Genomic DNA, 19,048 nt, shown 5'->3' on the forward strand with positions numbered 1-19,048 from the left:
AAATATTACATTCTGTAAACATACATTAAAGCTTTAAAAACTGGAAATAATATATTAAACACAGTATAATAATATGTTATGGTATTACAATCCATATTTCAAGAAACATATATAATTAGTTGTATGAAACATAAACCTAGTTTATAGAATAAATGATTCCCCTGCTTTGAATTTACAGTGTGGCCCCTAGATAGTAATAATTTCTTTTGAACAATGAATTCAAACACATTTTGTCTTGCTTTCAGTCATTCACAGTTTAACAAAATAGGCCCCCTGCACGCCACTGGTGGCCCATCACCAGCTTGGATTTGTTCCTCTATTCTTTTGCAGCTAAGCTCATGGGAGCAGAAGAGAATTTTTACACCCACTTTGAGGGTCCGATGCAGTTTGTCAGGACGTCACATCAAAAAAGCTTTAGCAGCTGCCAAACAGTTCAATTTCCCTAGTAACACAGCATGAAGCAGAAAACAGCCAATTAGTTAAAATAACATTTTAAACAAAGACAGAGGGTGATTCTTGGAAATTACCTACAATAGCTTTGCTTTCCCCATTATAAAATATACTAATCAATGAACAACACAAGATGTCTAGGTTTCCTTTTCATTAAGCTTTTCCAAGCTCTTGTGCCATTCATTTGGAGGCATTGGTTCAGGAAATTTAGGGCTTTTAAAAAATTCCAGGGATGTAAAATTTGGTTTCAGGAAATGTTAACTGGTACTTAAAAACAGAACTAAACCAATAATACAGTAACATTCTCAAATTTGCTCAGTCCAGTTCTGGGTCGTAGAGGGCCAGAGCCTGTCCTGGTGGCATGAAGCAAATGCCAGGAACCTAAAACGGACAGTGGACCAATCTATTGCAGATAATAGTAACACATTTACTTCTTTTCCCATGTCTTTTGTTTTAGTACAAGGGCAGTTTACAGAGCTTTATCAGTTCTTAAATAACGAGATCTGTGACGGTCAAAGTAATGTGCTGTTTCATTTTTTAATGCACATCTGTTATATTGCTTAAATCTTATGGCTTACCTGTAAGACACATGTTTCCCTTATGTTTTGAAGACCGATGTAGTAGAAATTCAAAAATTCTCTGTTTTTCAAATGGAAAATACATAATGTTCATCCAACAAAAATTATGTTGCCTCTTATCTTATTTGATGAGCTATGCCAAATAGACATCTCACAACCACGGTGCTCTTTCAAAAGTAAATACTAGTCAGCAGATTAAAAAAAAAAAATCAGCTTCTTTAAACCTTTTTCGTGTAAGCACATTAGACCAGAATGATAAGAAAAATCTGTTAGTCTGCCCCTTTCTAAGTTTCAAGATTTAAACAGGACTGGGAGACACAGAGTACATAAGATCCTTTAATTGTACTCCTATTGAGGTCTTCTATTGACTTTCCAGGCCTCTCACATTAAATATTTTTTGATAATTAAGGAACAGACATTATATGATATATAATGGTGCTCCTTTATATAGGAAATTGACAGCATGACATATTCATACCTAAAACATTTTGCATTGTTTCTTATTACAGTAGTTAATTGCCAAACTACCGTGTAACTGGATGTTATTATCATTACTTACTGAAGAATTCAAGTACTGGTATGAGGAAGCATACATTTCTGATTCTTATGCCGTGCTTTGAATAATGTCTTACCAAAAGTATTAGTCAGGTTATTGTGTCAGCGTATAGTAGTAATCAGTTTGGCAGGTCACTGCTAAGTTATTACAATATTCAGTACAGTACATACTGTACTGCAGTTTAAAAATACAAAAAAAAATTCAATTCTAAAGTGTTTTTTTCAATTCTAAAGAGATTTTTAGAAAGAAAAGAATTCACATGAAAGCAAAGTATATTCTCATTTGAAATGAGGTTATTTCTTTTTTGATATAGTATTTATATATAAAGGATGATGATTAATCCTAATTAAATTATGCAAGAATGTTAACAAATCAAGGTTTCCTGTAGTAATTTTTATTAACTGCAGCAGTTATAACCGGTGTTGCCAATAAGCATTTAAATCATAATGTTTCTCTTAGCTATACATCTATATTTCTTAAGATATGGCCGTCTGAACTTTTCATGCCCTGATAATAACTTGGAGAATCATTAAAGTACTTTGGCTTAGCAGCTCACCAATTGCAATGTCCTGATGTCTCTGTTTTGCTCAAAAAAAATGCTGAATATAATCACCAGATTTTAAAATGGTCTTTTAGCTGGAGTGACACAGTTGTTAACGCTGCTTTCTGACAGATTCAGCATCCTAGATTTAAATCCCATAACATACCTTTACTGTTTGTTCATTCCCCATCTCCATCTGATACACCACTTTGCCTCCTCTACCCACAGAGACATGCATTTTAGGTTAATTGGTGCTTCCAGATTGGTCCTGTGTGTTCATAAGATGGACTGGTGTCCTGTCAACAGCCACTTTCTTGCCATGTACCTGACGCTGTTCCAGCCCCTCATGACCGTAAATTGCATTCATTGGGTTTGAGTATCTTATACTTGCTGTAGTTTTTAAGTTAAACGTACACATTGACATTCTATCTATAAAATGTGGAGTGTAATCTTACCCAAAATGAGGCAGAAAAAATATAATTGGAGAGCTAAAAGAAAATTTAAAAATATACATTTTACTTAACCTATGTATTGTGCCATGACAGCATAATTTCAATGATAGAAATAAAGGATTAATTCAAATTTATGAAAAAAAATCACCATATACTGATTTTTTTTTCAGTCTGCATTCAATTATTTCATTTATTAAATCATTGAAAGAATTTCTTGCCATCTGTCTGTTTAGTCTTGCTGCATTAATTACAGAACACCACATTGAATACCCAGTGGTGTGCTCAGCTCCACAATGCCACATTTCAAACTATTCTCAATTCTATACTCCACCATTTTTCCATGCTTTTTTTGGATTTGTTTATGTATTGAGAAGACCTAACAGAGGGCTGCACTTTGGCATCATCTCTTCCATAACAGGTGGCTTATTTCCCATGGCAGTTCTCTGTGAATTGACATCGTCACCGTACCAGTGCCCATGCCTGTTAAATCTGCCAACTGTAAAAATAAAGGAAGAAAATCACTGTTAACTTATGTTTTCTATTATGTTGTCAACTAATTTTTGTATGTGGAACATGAGTTAAACATTTTTTCTCTTTGCTTTTCTCTATTCTTTTAAAGGGACAAAAGCTTGAAGCAGAAAGGTACTTTTTGAAAGCAATTCAGTTGGACCCTTCCAAAGGCAGCTGCTACATGCATTATGGTACGTATTAGAATAAATATATATCAAAAAATGCATTATTAATGCACACATACAACAGAAAGTAGCAAATAATAGAAATATAGATTTTCAAGTAATCCAAATACAGGATAATCCATCCATCCATTTCAAAACCCACATACAGTATTCATCCAAAGTTTTAGGGAGCTGGTGCCTCTCAGTGCATAAAGAGCCACTGCAAGGCAGATTATCTCACACACAACAAATTCTGAGAATTTAAATCACCTAAACATTTATGTTTCTCTATAAATAAAGAGAACATATGAATCCCATACAGGCAGCTGCCTGGGCTGAAAATTAACCCAGTCCTGTAGAGCTAGAGGCCAGTAATGCTCTAAAGTATACTGTTTTGCCACCCATACACAGTAAATGAAGAAACCAAATCCTATTAGAAGTGATGATGGACACAAAACACTGTTTTTTTGTAGTTTGTACAATTAAATACAAAAGTGTCAGACTTAAAAATTAAAATGCAGGAATTTCAGACCTAAACAGAACTAGAGAAAAAGTGAATTTCAGGAACAATATAAACTTGAACACTGATGAAGTCTCAAGGATAAACCTAGGACCAAAGATCTGCAACAGAGGATCAAACAAACTACATGAGCCTTCTGGCAAAGTGGCATAGTTGGTCTTTTTAACAGCGTGAACGACAGCATTGCAACCTATAAGATGCCTTGGCTGATTTATATGGGAGTAGGAATAACAGGATGCATGCAAGAAGCTAACAAGTGGTCTTTGCATTTGCTTCAGACTCAACATGTTGAAACGTCATTCCAATAAGTGCCATTGCAACAACACAGAGAATGAATTTCATTTAGTTCCCCTATACAGTGCCTTCGGGGTTGAGTATGTATGTTCTTTCCTTCTTTATTGCCCAGATTCTTTAACCAGTTCAAAGATTTGCATTATAGAGTAAGCATTGACTCCAAATTAAACTTATTTGAAAATATATAGGTTAGGGCTTCTCGTCCAGTGTTGACTATTATTTTGTTCTTGTTGTTGATAGCATAAATTTTAGTTACCAACAAGCAGATCCTAGAAAAAGCCGGTTCGGAATTTTAAGGGACACATTTCTTTGGGCAGTTTTACAGTTATGAATCCTGGCTTTCTTGAACTCTCTTTGTCTTTACTGATAAACTATTAAAAGTAGTCTGTAATTTTTATTAAACTTGCTTTTATACTCACTGCAGTGCATATCACCAGATTTTTGTTTTTTGCAGATTCATCTGCATTTTTAACCACTGATCTTATCGTATTTTTTCAGTTGCCTAACGGAATGCTTTGTTTTGTTTAACTGTATTTTAATTAAAAATCTTTTACGTGTTGCAGTTGATTATTTACTGCTTCAGAATTTTGGCTATTTCTCTTTTTGCAGTTGTTCTTCGTCCTGAAGTATATCACCATCTTCTTTCTGAGGCTTCAGTTATGCTTTTCTACTTTCTAAACCTAATTTTGTTTCAATTAACCATTGTACCCTTTAAAGACACTATTATCCTATTGTTCTATTTTACATTATTTCCAAAAAATCAGAGTCCCAGCCTTCTAAGTTTTATCTTAATTATATGAGTTCAAGATACGCATTCAGGCTAGTTGATTTTTTGACAAACGTGATTCAAGGCTCATTTGCTATTCTCTAAATTCCTCCTCCTTTCTCCCACTATTTTTGCTGTTTCTCCATTTGGGTAATTGGTCTCTTACTAATATCACATACCACATTAAGCCGGCTTTTTCATATCACAATTACATCTTCAATTGTGTGTAAAAAGATGATAGTTATGTTTTTTTTCTAATGTGCCACTTCACAATAAATTCACATTTACTGTTTTTATGCTTAATAGAAATTGTTACTGTCAGTAAGAACCAATGTACTTTGGTTCCCTTCAAACACTTTTACTGGAGCCTTTGGGAGATTTTGTCATTTTCAACACATATATTCTAAAATCATACTAGAATTAATTAAATGGAAAAAGAAAAATAGCAAAGAGCTGAAAATGTACAGACTTTAATGTTTATTCCTTTGTTACACATTGATCAATGATAGTACATTTTGAGTATAGTAGTATGTTAGTATTTTTTGTATAGCACTCTGCTTTTTCTGTTAAATATGCCAGTTTAAGAAGTTATCATTTTCATTGATTTTACAGAAGATTTTCCATTGTTATGAGTAAGAAAAATAGAAAAGTTTGTAGTACACTGACACAGTGGTACAGAGGTTAATGTGCTTCGACATGGATCCAACAATTTGCATGTTGTTCTTGAGTCTGCACGGGATTTCCTCCCACATCCCCAAATTAGTGTCAATTCAAAATGATCTCCGTGTGGGTTTTTATGTGACTGGCCCTTGCGATGCTCTGGCAGTCATTCTACGGATGCTTCTTGTCTTGTGCCCTGTGCAATTGGGGATTCAGCTCCCTTTCATCTTCAGTTGGATTAAGTGAGTATGAAAATGTTGTGGTTTCTCTTCATAGTTTTTGTTTTGTGCTCAGATATTGTCCTTTGTTCCAACAAGCACAACTTAATCTGACATGAGTACATGTCTGTGCGTATGTCAGTGAGTCGAAGTGTGATAACCACATTGGACTGCTTTTAGATTCATACACAATGCTAGCCACTGATTTCCGTGACCCTAAGCTGGATTAAACAGGTTAAAGAAAAGTATGAACTTGATTCACAACAATAAAAACTATGGTTGTCCTGTGGCATTTTAATATGGCATGTTCAGGCCAGTCTTGTTGCAGAAGTCCACTTAGAGAATATGTAGTTTTTTGTTGTTTTTTTTTTTTAATTTATCAAGACAAGAACCTTTTAAGCAGTTTCCAATGTTATTCTGCTGTGTTAAGATAGAATACTTTCTAAGACCTTTAACTGTAATAGAAAATAAAACATGCCCTGCCATAGTACTATTGGAAAGGAACATAATCCACCCTTCAATTTAGTGCTAAACAATACAGAGTGACTTTTTATGTGTATGTCTCCTCCAACCCTGAATGATTTGTATCAATGTTACATCTGAATGATTTGTTACAATGTTACAATTCTTACAATGTTACATGCAATCTTTTTATATGTATTTTTTCTGTATTTGGGATACATTCCAAGACAGTTCGGGACTGAAATGTTGCATCTTTTTAAACCGCAGAGATTACGGGAAAGGTATAACCCTTCAGAAAAAGAGAATTGCTTTTAGCTTGATAGCAAAGTGGTGAAGTCCCCTGAGACAGTGAACTGGGGTCTTTTTGCAGAAATTATATCCATTCACACTTTGTCAGATACAATCAATCTGCCACCTGTCTGAACATATTTTGCCTCTAATAATGCAATATCTATTGAAGACTTGAAACCTAATATACTAGTAAATTGAAATGTTGATAATGGAAAAATCAGGAAAAAGGCAGAACTAGATTAGGCTTTCTGCTGTGTCCATGAGTTGCAAAATTCATTTTTTATATTTACACTTTCCATTCTCGTATGATTTAGAACAGCCCTTACAATCCGATCTGCTGTACCTCAACCTCTCATGGTAAAGGAATAAGTGAGCAAACACGCAGAATGTAATGTAGCCTTGGACATTGTTGTTTATAACGTATGGGAGCTGTGCAAAATGTTTGTTTCTTCTGATTTAAACATAACAATGGAATCCAGCTGTTTAAATAGGGTTTTCAGTAAGTCTAAAATTAATCTTAGATTAAGATTAAGCCAAAACTAAAACCACATTATCATATTTATACATATTAAAATGTACATATACACATTTTTATACTGTTTTTAACATCAACAACAATATACAAAATTGTATACTTGCATACATGTTAACTTAAGAGTAATAACATTAATGCTTGACCAGTATATCAAGTGTGCACCTGCAGCTCATATCATTATCCCTGCCTTGTGTCAATGTGTCCTCTGGGGCTGCTGTAGGTTAGCCTTAATGTATTTCCTATTACATTTGCACATATATGTCGTCTCTGGGGCCTTACAAGCCTAATTAAATACAAAAAAAAGTTTTTACCAATACAATACATTGTAAATGGTAGCACTCTCCTGGCATGTTTACATATTCAAAAGAATGACAAAATACGTAGCTCATTTTCAAATTATTATACTCCATTCTTACTCTAATCTTTCTTTTCTTCTTTCATATCACCCTGGACTCTATTCCGCTTGACACTGTGCCTTTTGACTCTAAAATCCATAACCAAAGATTTAATACCCATCCAACTTTCAGGATCAAGAGTGACCCTGCTTAGCTCCAGAGCCATTAGGCTAGACCTACTAGCAGGGGGCGGTGATGGGCCCTAGCTCACAAGAACAACTTGAAAGGTGGGGTAACACATGTCATTGTATAGTTGCAGGAAGTTCCCACTTAAATGCTATTGATCTAACCAGACAAAACTTTATTGTGGTCATCATCTTAAGAGCTGGTTAATTCACCATCTCCCTTTCTCTGTGTCTCTATTCCCTGTTTTGACCCCAAGAAAAAGTTAATGAGACCTTTTTTATGAGGTATACCAGGGGCTTGATTATAGACTTAATTGAATAAAAAGCATAAACAGAACTGACACATCTATTTGATGGTTCTAACTGCTTCCATACACTATTCGTCTTTTCACCATTACCAAGCTGTTGTAATACAGCTTTGATCCTAATTAAGCATTATTTTGTCATGTCATGTTCTAACCCATACAATCCAGACAAGGGTCACGCAAAGGGCTGAAGCCTAACCCAGCTAGAATAGTGTAGTAGAAATCGACATTATAATTAAAGAAAGAAACCTATCGATAAAACCGTTTGAGTTTCAGTCGTTCATTGCATCATTTATTACTCTTCAGCTAATGCTCGAACCGGGTGCATTCTTCTAAAGCATGATCTGAATGGTCAGAGAAGCAAAAGATACAGGTTCATTTTATAAACTACTAGCAGAATACCCGCGCTTCGCAGCGGAGAAGTAGTGTGTTAAAGAAGGAAAAATTTGAAAAACAACGTAACTTGATTGTTAATGTAATTGTTTTGTCATTGATATGAGTGTTGTTCTCATATCTATCTATCTATATATATATATATATATATATATATATCTATCTATATATATATATATATGTTGTTTTCATATCTATCTATATATATATCTCTATCTATCTATCTATATATATATATATGTTGTTTTCATATCTATCTATATATATCTCTATCTATCTATCTATCTCTATATATATATATATATATATATATACCCGCTTGGCAGCGGAGAAGTAGTGTGTTAAAGAAGGAAAGAGAAAGAAAAGGAAACATTTTGAAAATAACGTAACATGATTGTCAATGTAATTGTTTTGTCACTGTTATGAGTGTCGCTGTGATATATATATATATATAGCAAAATACCAAGGCTTCAGCGATGTCATGTGTTAAAGAAGTTATGAAAAGAAAAGGAAACATTTTAAAAATAATGTAACATGATTGTCAAAGTAATTGTTTTGTGTATTTGGCGGCAGCGTCACAAAGTTTTTTTCGTCTAGCTGCATCAGAAAATGTACCACAACGTCTGACATTCCTCCTTTTTAGTGTTTTCTCACAGCTTGGATTGCTGCTGTCATATATATATACACACACATACACACAAACACACACACATACATACATATATATACACATACATATCTTCATATCTACATATCTATATACATATCTACATATACACATATATATATATATATATAATATATACCTATCTAGGTGTATAGCTTTGGTCACTGAGTGCAAGGGAAAAATAATAAAATATAGTCTATAAGTTATTAAACAGTAAAACATTAACGTTTTAAGAAGTACAGGTACATTGAGCACTACTGGAGTGGTTTCAGTAAACTACATTTTAAAGACTGTGTAACACAACAGGTAAGTAACTAACAGCAGCTAAAATGTATATGGATCATCTCTCGGTAGTTGATCCCTTTTGAAAGGCGCTACACGACGGCTGTGGTATAGAAATTACATTTTCTATGTGAACGTTCAAATTTGTGCCTGTGGTAATGTGCCTTACCGGCATTTAAAGAAAATTAGTTTTGTGTCCTCTGCAGTGTTAAGAGAGAAAGGCTTTGGTTTGGGATAAAAGGAAAAAAGGTGTAAAGAAAGGAAAGTTGCCTTTTTCTTTTATATAGTATAGAGATGTGTTCGCTGACGTTATGATCGCCTTGTGTAGACTGGTGAGACGTCCCGCCATTAATCGGCTGTGATGGCACTGTGAGTCCTCCACTCGTGTGCGTGTCTTCATAATCCGAGGTGAGGACCTCATAATCGTATACGTGCAAAAGAAAGTGTGAATCGCCTTAATATTATTTTGCCGTGGTGTAGAAAAGGGGTCCCGTGTTTGCACTTGTCTGGGCTATAGCGCAGGGGGAGGATGAAAAAATTAAAAGTGCTCACTTTGACTTAAAGCAGAAGCGCAGTCAGCGTCTCAAAGGCCGGCACAGCTATGCACGCGCTGGCTGCTCGACTTTTGCTGGGCAGGAGACCACAGTTTTTGCAGACACGTTCATGATATCAAAAGTCTCAGCGCTCTTTGGAGGTCATTCATATATTATATATATAGCAAATCCCCGCCTCGCAGCAAGGAAGTAGTGTGTTAAAGAAGTAATGAAAAAGAAATGGAAACATTTTAATAATAACGTAACATGATTGACATTGTCATGAGTGTTGCTGTCATATATATGCCTGCCTAAATAAGTCACCCTCGCTTCACTCTTACTTTTTTACCGTTCATTTAATCATGGCTATTGGCGGAAAAATTATAAAATGGAAGGAGGATGGCTTTACCAAAACAATTATTGATGGCGAATCGATTATTCATAAAGCTTGAATTGGTGATGTTTTTCTGTGTTAACCTCATATTTTTCAGACTTCTTCTCAAACTAAGGTGGTGCGAGGATAAAATGCATCGGGATGCGCTGATCAATGTAATCGGTGTACAGTACCAGGAAATCAGGCATTGATAAAAGCTCCCCTTTGCTTGTAATGCAAAGTGTGATTAAATGCATTATTTTTTAACGCGTTATGGAGTACATGCATCGAAGCTTCTCAGCTGTGCTTGTGCTAAAAAAAGGACAGATTTTAAAAATAACGTAACACGATTGTCAATGTGACCTTTTGTAAGTAGTGTCTGGAGGATTCAGTGTGGAGAAACTCTATAGAGACAGCGTGTGTATTAACTTGTGGATTTTTCTGTGAGTATTTGGTGGCAGTCTGACAAAGTTGCTTCGGAAGACGGCCGCGGAGCTCAGCTCAGACCGAAATTAGATGAATGGGAGGGGAGATGATGACGTGACTCCCCCACCCGCCTTAACTGTCAATCCCCCACAAACACAGTCTTTTGGAATTTGCATAAGCACACCCCTTCACCTACAATTTTAACTTAGTTATAAAGTGATCAAAACTCTCGTTTATATCCTGCGTCCTCTCATTAAACTTGTATCCCGCATTACCTGTGGGCATGTGAAACGCCAGCGGTAGCCTGTCTATGAACTTAGTTTAAAGTTTAGGTTTACACCTTGCTTTCTTTCCGAGGCAGCAACACTCATGAATATGGTAGTATATGTCACTCGCTCGCTTCTTATTGTTTTTCGCTGCGTTCTCAATTATATAATGCATGTTTTCTTAAGCGCTTTTTGCAGGTCTTCCTGGTTTTCTACGCACTGCGTTGACAATCAGTTCACGTGATTACGTGGGAGGCGTGATGATGTCACACGAATCTCCGCCCTTCCAGCTCAACTCCATTACAGTTAATGGAGAAAAATACCTTCCAGTTATGACCATTAGGCGTAGAATTTCGAAATGAAACCTGCCCAACTTTTGTAAGTAAGCTGTAAGGAATGAGCCTGCCAAATTTCAGCCTTCTACCTACACGGGAAGTTGGAGAATTAGTGATGAGTGAGTGAGTGAGTGAGTGAGTGAGTGAGTGAGTGAGTGAGTGAGTGAGTGAGTGAGTGAGTGAGTGAGGGCTTTGCCTTTTATTAGTATAGATTAAATTTATACACCCAAATGATCTATATACAGTAAAAGTCTATCCTTATTCTTCTTATACCTTTTGGGTTGACCCACTGTGGAGGCAGATACAGTAAGTAGGAAAGGCAAAGATATAGTAAGTAGTTGAGAAGATTCTAATCCACAAAAACTGCACAAACACAGGAAGAAGTGGAAATAAAACAATTCATTATACAGATATGAAATAATGTCAATTTCTTGCTACCTGTTCATAAATAGAAAAACATTAATGCTTCAATGAAGTCTTTAAGAACTGTGTATGTAACAACTGTCCATTCTTGTTGTTTTACAGGACATCTGCTGATTTCTTAGTCATCTTTTAGTACACTTTTCTTATTACATCTTTGTCTTTGTTTTTCACTTTACATTTATCTGGTTTCCTTTACAGGTTTCTGACTTTTATTAACTCTTTATTCTATTTCTTTAAGATGAACTCTATATTATAATATGGAAACCATATCAAAACGCGTTACTGTAATGGTTATGTGACCCCTAAGTCTATATTTTCTTCCACAATAGGGTACAACAGGGTACAAGGCAGGACCAAACCCTGGACAGGGTGCCAGTTGTAGGGCAAACATACAGACATACATACATACACACACATCTGTACACCAAATACACACTAAGGCCAATTTAACATCTCCATTTGACCTAACCTGCATGTCTTTCAATAGCGGGAGGAAACTACCAATGCGCCAAAATCCTCCCCGGAGTATTTTGTGATTTATTTTAACTTTGTTATATGTGTGCAAATAATGTCAGTTCACTTCTGAGAGTCATTGTCCCATCCTGTACTAAATACCTTTTAGGCTATAGCTTTAAAATCTATGTAACAAATATTGAAGGGATATAACTAAGAAACTCTGTATGACTGCCTTGTCCTGTTAAATGTTTGATCTAGAGTATATTGAATGTAGAAGCTGCCAGAATCTAAACATTTAGTGGGCTACAGCTATTTGGGGTGAGCTTTAACCCCAGAAGATCTTTTGTGAATTATTTAAAACTGGCCCCTAGCAGAAACAATGACATCGAGAAGTGTTGTAAATATGAAGAGAGACCTTAGTAGGACATTGTGTTTTTTTAGCCTTCTTCCTTGTGTATAAATCCATGTGTGGTACAAACAAATCCCTATTCTTATTTACTTTCGTACTATAATTTTGTTTTGGATCTACAGAGCACTTAAGGCATTCCCAGAAACTTCTTGTATTTTTAAAAATTTAGGAGTATACTGATGCGCCATTTAACACTCCTTCCTTTAATAACTTTCACAACAAGCACCATCCCAAGGCTCTTTACAAAGCAACAAAGAATAAAATGTTTGAATGTTGACTGCTGATAATAAAAAATATGATAGCGCAACAGAGTGGTTAAGATTATAAATTTGTCATCCATAACAGATGAGTGGATGCTGTTGCTTCCTTTATGGATTCCCACTGCTTTACCTTGTTAGCATTTGTTTCTGTGACCTCCGCTGCCCTTCTCTGATGCTAGGATATGAATATTGATGCAGCGGGGCCCCTGAGCAGTAGCTTTGTGTTTACTACGACTGTTAAGAAGCTGGTCATGCTGATTTGTTGGATGTTAAACATGATCCAGTGTTATTCCCACTTTTGGACTCCAGAGCGAGTGCAGTATAGTAGCTCTTAATTGAGTTTGATAATTTCTAGAATTACTTTTTTATTATTCTCTTGCATTTCGGAACAAAATATTTAGAAATGACATATTGTAGAAAATTAAGTAAAGATGTAAAATATTCAGCTGTACGTTTATATTGCATTATAAGTATGGACTCTTCTTTTCCTAGTATTTGTTTATCTGTGTTATGTAAGATCTGTATTTATTAATTCCTATCCACTATTCTTATTCTTATCTATTTATTTGTTTTGTTTTTTCTTTTAACTTTTTCTTTAACATCTTTGTATGAAAATATGCTATACAAATAAATGTTTTGATTTGCTGTTGTAGCATCAGACTGTGCTTCTTGATGTAATATTCTAAACATTGCATATATTAAGAAAAATGTTACTATGGGAGGCAGATAAGTAGGAAAGGCAAAGATATAGTAAGTAGGGGAGAAGATTGTAATCCACAAAAACTGTACAAACACAGGAAGAGGTGGAAATAAAAAAAGTTAATTATATAGATATGAAATAAAGTCAGTTTCTCGCTACCTTTTAACAGAAATACATTAATGCTTCAATGAAGTCTTTAAGAACTGTAAAATACTGCAAATGAATCCATTTCTTCATGATTACATACATGTAAAGTATGAAATCCTCCTGAATTTTTATTAGTGATGTTTTTATACTGGGAAGGCATTACATTTACTTAGTGTTTAAATTGAATTCTTGAACTGCCAGCTGTGTGGGGCTTAAACAAAAGATTGCAAAGTCAGTCTAAAGTTTTCCAGAATTTTATATGGATTGTCTTTCTTCTTTTTAAGTAGCACCACTGAATTTATTAACTATATATTGTCTAACCTTTGTATATGAAATACAGTACTTAAGAGTTTTTTGAATATTTAATTTGTTTAGTTTTCTGAAGTTCCAGATGTTATTCTGTATGTGCATTCTGATAACAGACTGTAGTATTTATGTATTGTAGTCTAAAGGGAGATTGAGAATATTAACAATTCTGCTGCTGGCAATTATCACTTCTGTTGTAGAAATGGAATTTAAAAATGGCAATTTCATCATTGTGATAGAAAATGTGTGACTTAGAGATCATAATTAGTCTGGCAAAAAACTGATGTAAATTCTGACAGTATTGTCCAACATATGTTATATCTCAGCCTATCTGGTCTGGCCTCTTGTAAAAATAAATTTATCATACTCAATTACAAGGGTTAATTCTTACAGTAAGTAATGCCTCCTGCATAAAAGTAGTAGTGAATGAGGTTTTAATATACATTTATACTGCTAACGGCAGAATATGACTAGAATAGCAAACATTTGGGGTGTTGAACATCTCTTTAACAACTCAAAGCAATGTTCAGCTGTTCCATATTTGTATATTTGGAGGATTTAATAGGAAATGGCAGTTAGCAAATACAGTTTCATATGAAACTGTGAAGAGACTGTATGCGCAGCTGTGTACAAAACCAATTTTCTCCTCCTCTTCAACCTTTAAAATGAACCCCATTTGCTACTTTGAAAGTAAGGTCATTTTAACAAGTGTAAGATCAGCTGATGAAATTATTCAACATTAAATTCATGTAACTTGCTTCCCAAAGAAAAAAAGATGTTCAAAAAATATTTGTACCTCATAATTACAGTACATACTGTATAAACAAGGCCTAAGGGGCATGGCAAGAACAATATGAATTGTTTAACAAAAATTAATTCATTCATTTATTCATTCATTCATTTTCCACTGCCTGTTCAAAGCTGAGAAACAGTGGCAACAGTCATAGCAGTGAGGGCCATATGTCTCTTTCCCCAGCCAACTCATACAGTGGTGTCCTAAGGGATTCCCAGACCATCTAGGAGAAATAATACTCCCAGCAAACCCCGTGTCTTCCCCATGTTCTCCTCCTAGCTAGTCGTATCCGTAAAACCTCCACAGGTAGGCATCCCAGAGGCACCCATATCAGATGTCTGAACCACCTCAATTGGCTCCCCTCGATGTGGGAAGTCAGCAGCTCTACTCTTGAGGTTCTCTCAGATGTCTGTGCTTCTCATCATATCTCTAAGGGAGAGCTGGGCCACATGACACATGGTATGTTAGTCATTTATTTGTGTTAAGCAAAGATACATGGCAACTGTGAGTAAAATGGACATTGAAACAAGTCACATAGAAGATTCAGCAACTGACCAATCAGTAAAGTTCAGGAGCTCATTCAAGACACTGAGTTTGCAACTGTGAACATTGCTACAGTGAAAATCCAGAGCATCTTATTCATTACAGAAATATGGACAGTCAATGTAAAATAATGAGGTCACCACTAAGACTGTGTAAAAGTAGTGTATATGTGTACTTGGGCTTGCCAGTCTGCTACATACATATAGTAATCAGCCAAACAATATAAAAATCAACATTCGTTTTACAAAGATTGCCATTATCTTGGACCTGAGAGCTTTCTCTTAAATAAAATAACACAACATGACATCTTCATGACTACTTTGTCCAGTCCAGGATGACAGGATGCTTAAGCAGGTACTCACAAGCACACTCACTCAGAGCAAATCTAGAATTGTCCATCAGTCTAACATGCATATCTTTGGAGGTAAAAAAAAAATTGAAAATAATACATGTTTTTCTCAAATAGCCAAACCATATTTTAAAATTGCAGCTTCGGTTTTGTTCGGAACAGGTCAAAATCTCTGTGCTGAATATACAAAGAGGTGCCAAATTGTTACTTGTAGTAAGATGGCAGGATGCTAGTACGGTGGGCAGGGTTTTTACTAAGACTCAACCACACTAAAAGGTACATCAACTTTCCATCTCCATTAAAAATCATCATCAAGGTAGACCTTTGAACACATCAAAAGATCAGGAACCACTAGTATAGTAATTCTATAGCAGACTATCTAAACTGTATTCACTCATTTTGTTTTGAAGTAATAAAATTATGGTATCAAATCAAAATATAAAGTTAAAATAATATGTTTCTGTTAAGTGAATATCAAAAGGATAACATAGTGGCACAGTGGTTAGCAACCTCTGGATGAAGAGCTTGTTTGGTCACAGTCATCTATATATATAATTCACTAAGGCAAGACACCTATGGAAAGCATGCCGGTAGGGGCGTGGATTCACTAAGCCGCCGACAAGTAAAACACCTATGGCGCATGCAGGAAAGAGCCACGCCCACCAACTCCAAGATCATTGGATACGACGACAACTCACAGAGCCACGCCGACCAACTCGGATGCGACGACACAGAAAATACAGCGTCATTTATGCACCTCCGAGCCACGTTGACTGTTCATAGAGGCATGTTTCTCACGGAGGTGAATCGCCATATGCAGCGTGTAAAACGGTTTGTGAGGGATATCCCATGGGATCCTTAAAACAATCCTTTACAACTAAGGTTAAAACACAATGAAGTAAGCAGTCTTTAAAAACCGAGTTTTCGGGTTACGACGCACGACCGCGTGCACCATAGCAAACTGTTTTACACGCTACATGCAGCAATTCGCATCCGCGACAAACATGCGTCTTCTTAGATGCTCCTGCAGGAACACGGAAGACATGAGTCACAGGTGCATCTGGACTGTGCAAAGACGACAATGACTCAAGTGACGAGTTGGAGGTGGGCACATGAGCAGGCAATGCATACTGAATGAGAAATCGGCAGACTAGCATGACGGAGGGAGCGGAATGGACGTCCTTCTCCTCTCCTCCCGTTGCACCCTCTGCGCCTCAGCGCTGTCCACCCCCATCCCTCCGCCTGGGAGGAGAAGGTGCGATGGCAGTCCTCCAGTTTTCAGTCACGGACGATTGGGTGTTGGTTTGTTCCGTGCATTGTTACAATGTTGCTTTTCTTGCTGATTTATTACATTACCGATTTTTCAAATGTTAATTTTCTTCCTGTGCTTAAAAATCATTAAAAAAACTGGCCTGATTATGTGGCGTATGGTGCGTCGCGGGTTGGCTAGTTGTAATATGTTTGCATGTTGTTCTCTAGGTTACATACAATTTGGTTTTCTGCCAATGTGCCCAGAGACACACAAGCCTGCCATCCAGGGTCAGTGCTTGCCTTACCACCCGACTTGCTTAAATCAAATAAGGAAAAGCACACTTGAAAATCAATGGATAGGTAAAAGACTAGATTATGGTAACATTCCATACCTTTTTTTAAGCCCACATATCTCAAGCAGGACCACCCAGGAGAAGATTATGGTAAATTACTATGTGTAATTCAAACAGTTACATTTACAAAGATATAAATTTTTAAATACACATTTGTGAATACAGAAATAGATGCATTTGTAATTCAGAATCCTGCTGCATGCTATTAAAGGCAGAACTGGATTTATTACTAAGAATAAATTTAACAATGATGCATCTCTACCACTCTTTCTGGAATAACGTCAATCAATTTGCAGGGTTATTTCTTTATTTATGAAAGTGTTAGATGAAAATTATTGATTATTCTTCAGGGATTTTTACTTTCTTTGTTTTTCAGAAATGTAATGTTTCTTAACATTTGCTTTTCTTTTTTCAATTGTAGTGCATTCTATACTGGATAAAAAAATTGAAGTTTGAGTACAGTAATTATTGATGGCAAATTATGCACAAAACTCAATACTCAGCTGCATTCAGTATCTTTTATCCTATTTAGAAATAAAAAAAGTCTCAACACCTTAACTTCAAGTGATCAACTACACAAAATTCACTGCCATTCATAACTCCTGGCTTTTATTTGGAAGAGTGACAATGCATCTTCACAACATCTAACAAAACTAACCTCGAAAGAATATTTAAACTTGATTTTATTGTCTGTTTAGAACTCTTTATTTTCTCACTACAGTCAGCACCTACAGTTTTAACACATCATTATAAAATAACTAAAATTCAACTAAAAAAAGAGTCATTTTAGCCTTGTATTCAAAGGAAACCAAAAAATATCTTTTTATTCTAGTATGTACATTTTTTTTTTTATAAAAGCTGATAATGTAAACTCCTTTCAGCAGATGTGCAAATAAGACACCTGTAATCCTTTCACAAATGACACCCTGGACTGTATTTGATCTTTCTCCAACCAGTATGTTTAGTATGTAATGATCTTGTCAGAGTGTTGACTGAGAAGATTACATTATTCTACAGTGTTTAGAAACAAGTGACATGCAGTAGAATTGGCAAAGCTTTTATCGTTCTACATCTTAACTGTAAATGACTGCAACCCTGGAAAGAGCTAAAAAATGTCATTGTAATAAAATAAAAAAAAAAATATGCTAAAGCACAATTCAAAGGAAAATGGATGTTGAAGATAAATTGTATTACTGTATATGACACAACCACTTTACTTTTCTTTTCTCCCTAATGCATTTCCCAGAATGACACTATGTTAATCTTTGGCAAGATATCACTGCAGAAATTTAGTCACATTTTGCTATTCATACCATAAATGTTTTATACAGTACTGCTTTTGTGTCTTTAATAAAATAATGGAGATATGAAATATAATTTCAAAAACAGTGAACACGTCACCTGCACACCTTCATCGTGTTTTTCATGGAAATGTTTCAAACGACATAGGTATTTCTTCATAGTACATCTTCAGCTACCCAGAAATTGGTGTTTGTTAAGGTGTAAGATGTCAAGAAATAGAGAAAAAATATGTCTGCAAACAAATAAATGCCATATTCCAATAACATAACTTTTATCTCTTAATAGTATATAAAGAGTTAAACAGATTAAAAGTCTTTATTAAATATCTTCTCCATAGAAATATTACTTCTAATATGGAAATTATTATCAGAGAGCAAAATATAAAGTTAAACAATTATATGGTCTCATCTCTAAGTTAAATGAGTTGGTACAAGTAAAGTCAGGATGTCCTAGTTTAACAGGCAGGCAGCTTCAAGCACTTTTTCCTTTAAAAAATCAAGGCCAGTGCAGTCTTAGCTATTCTTACGTAGTATATCACAATGTCTACAAATATAAATGAGAGAAATGATCCCAGTAACTACCGAGACGTGGCAGAAATCAGTAAATACAATCATACTGGGTGCATGTGGTGATGTCACTCGGCCTAACAACATATCACT

The 19,048-nt window shown here is 35.4% G+C and overlaps 1 protein-coding gene across 1 annotated transcript in view; it reads left to right on the forward strand.

Annotated features, from left to right (window-relative positions):
* Nucleotides 1-19,048, forward strand: part of tmtc2a (transmembrane O-mannosyltransferase targeting cadherins 2a) — a 515,972-nt gene that overhangs the window by 412,225 nt on the left and 84,699 nt on the right. The window contains exon 9 of the mRNA XM_039761768.1: nucleotides 3,197-3,278. Within this exon, the coding sequence (XP_039617702.1) occupies nucleotides 3,197-3,278 (82 nt within the window). The remainder of the gene's footprint in view (nucleotides 1-3,196; nucleotides 3,279-19,048) is intronic.

Source organism: Polypterus senegalus, chromosome 8 (genome assembly GCF_016835505.1).
Source record: "Polypterus senegalus isolate Bchr_013 chromosome 8, ASM1683550v1, whole genome shotgun sequence".
Taxonomy (NCBI): domain Eukaryota; kingdom Metazoa; phylum Chordata; class Cladistia; order Polypteriformes; family Polypteridae; genus Polypterus; species Polypterus senegalus.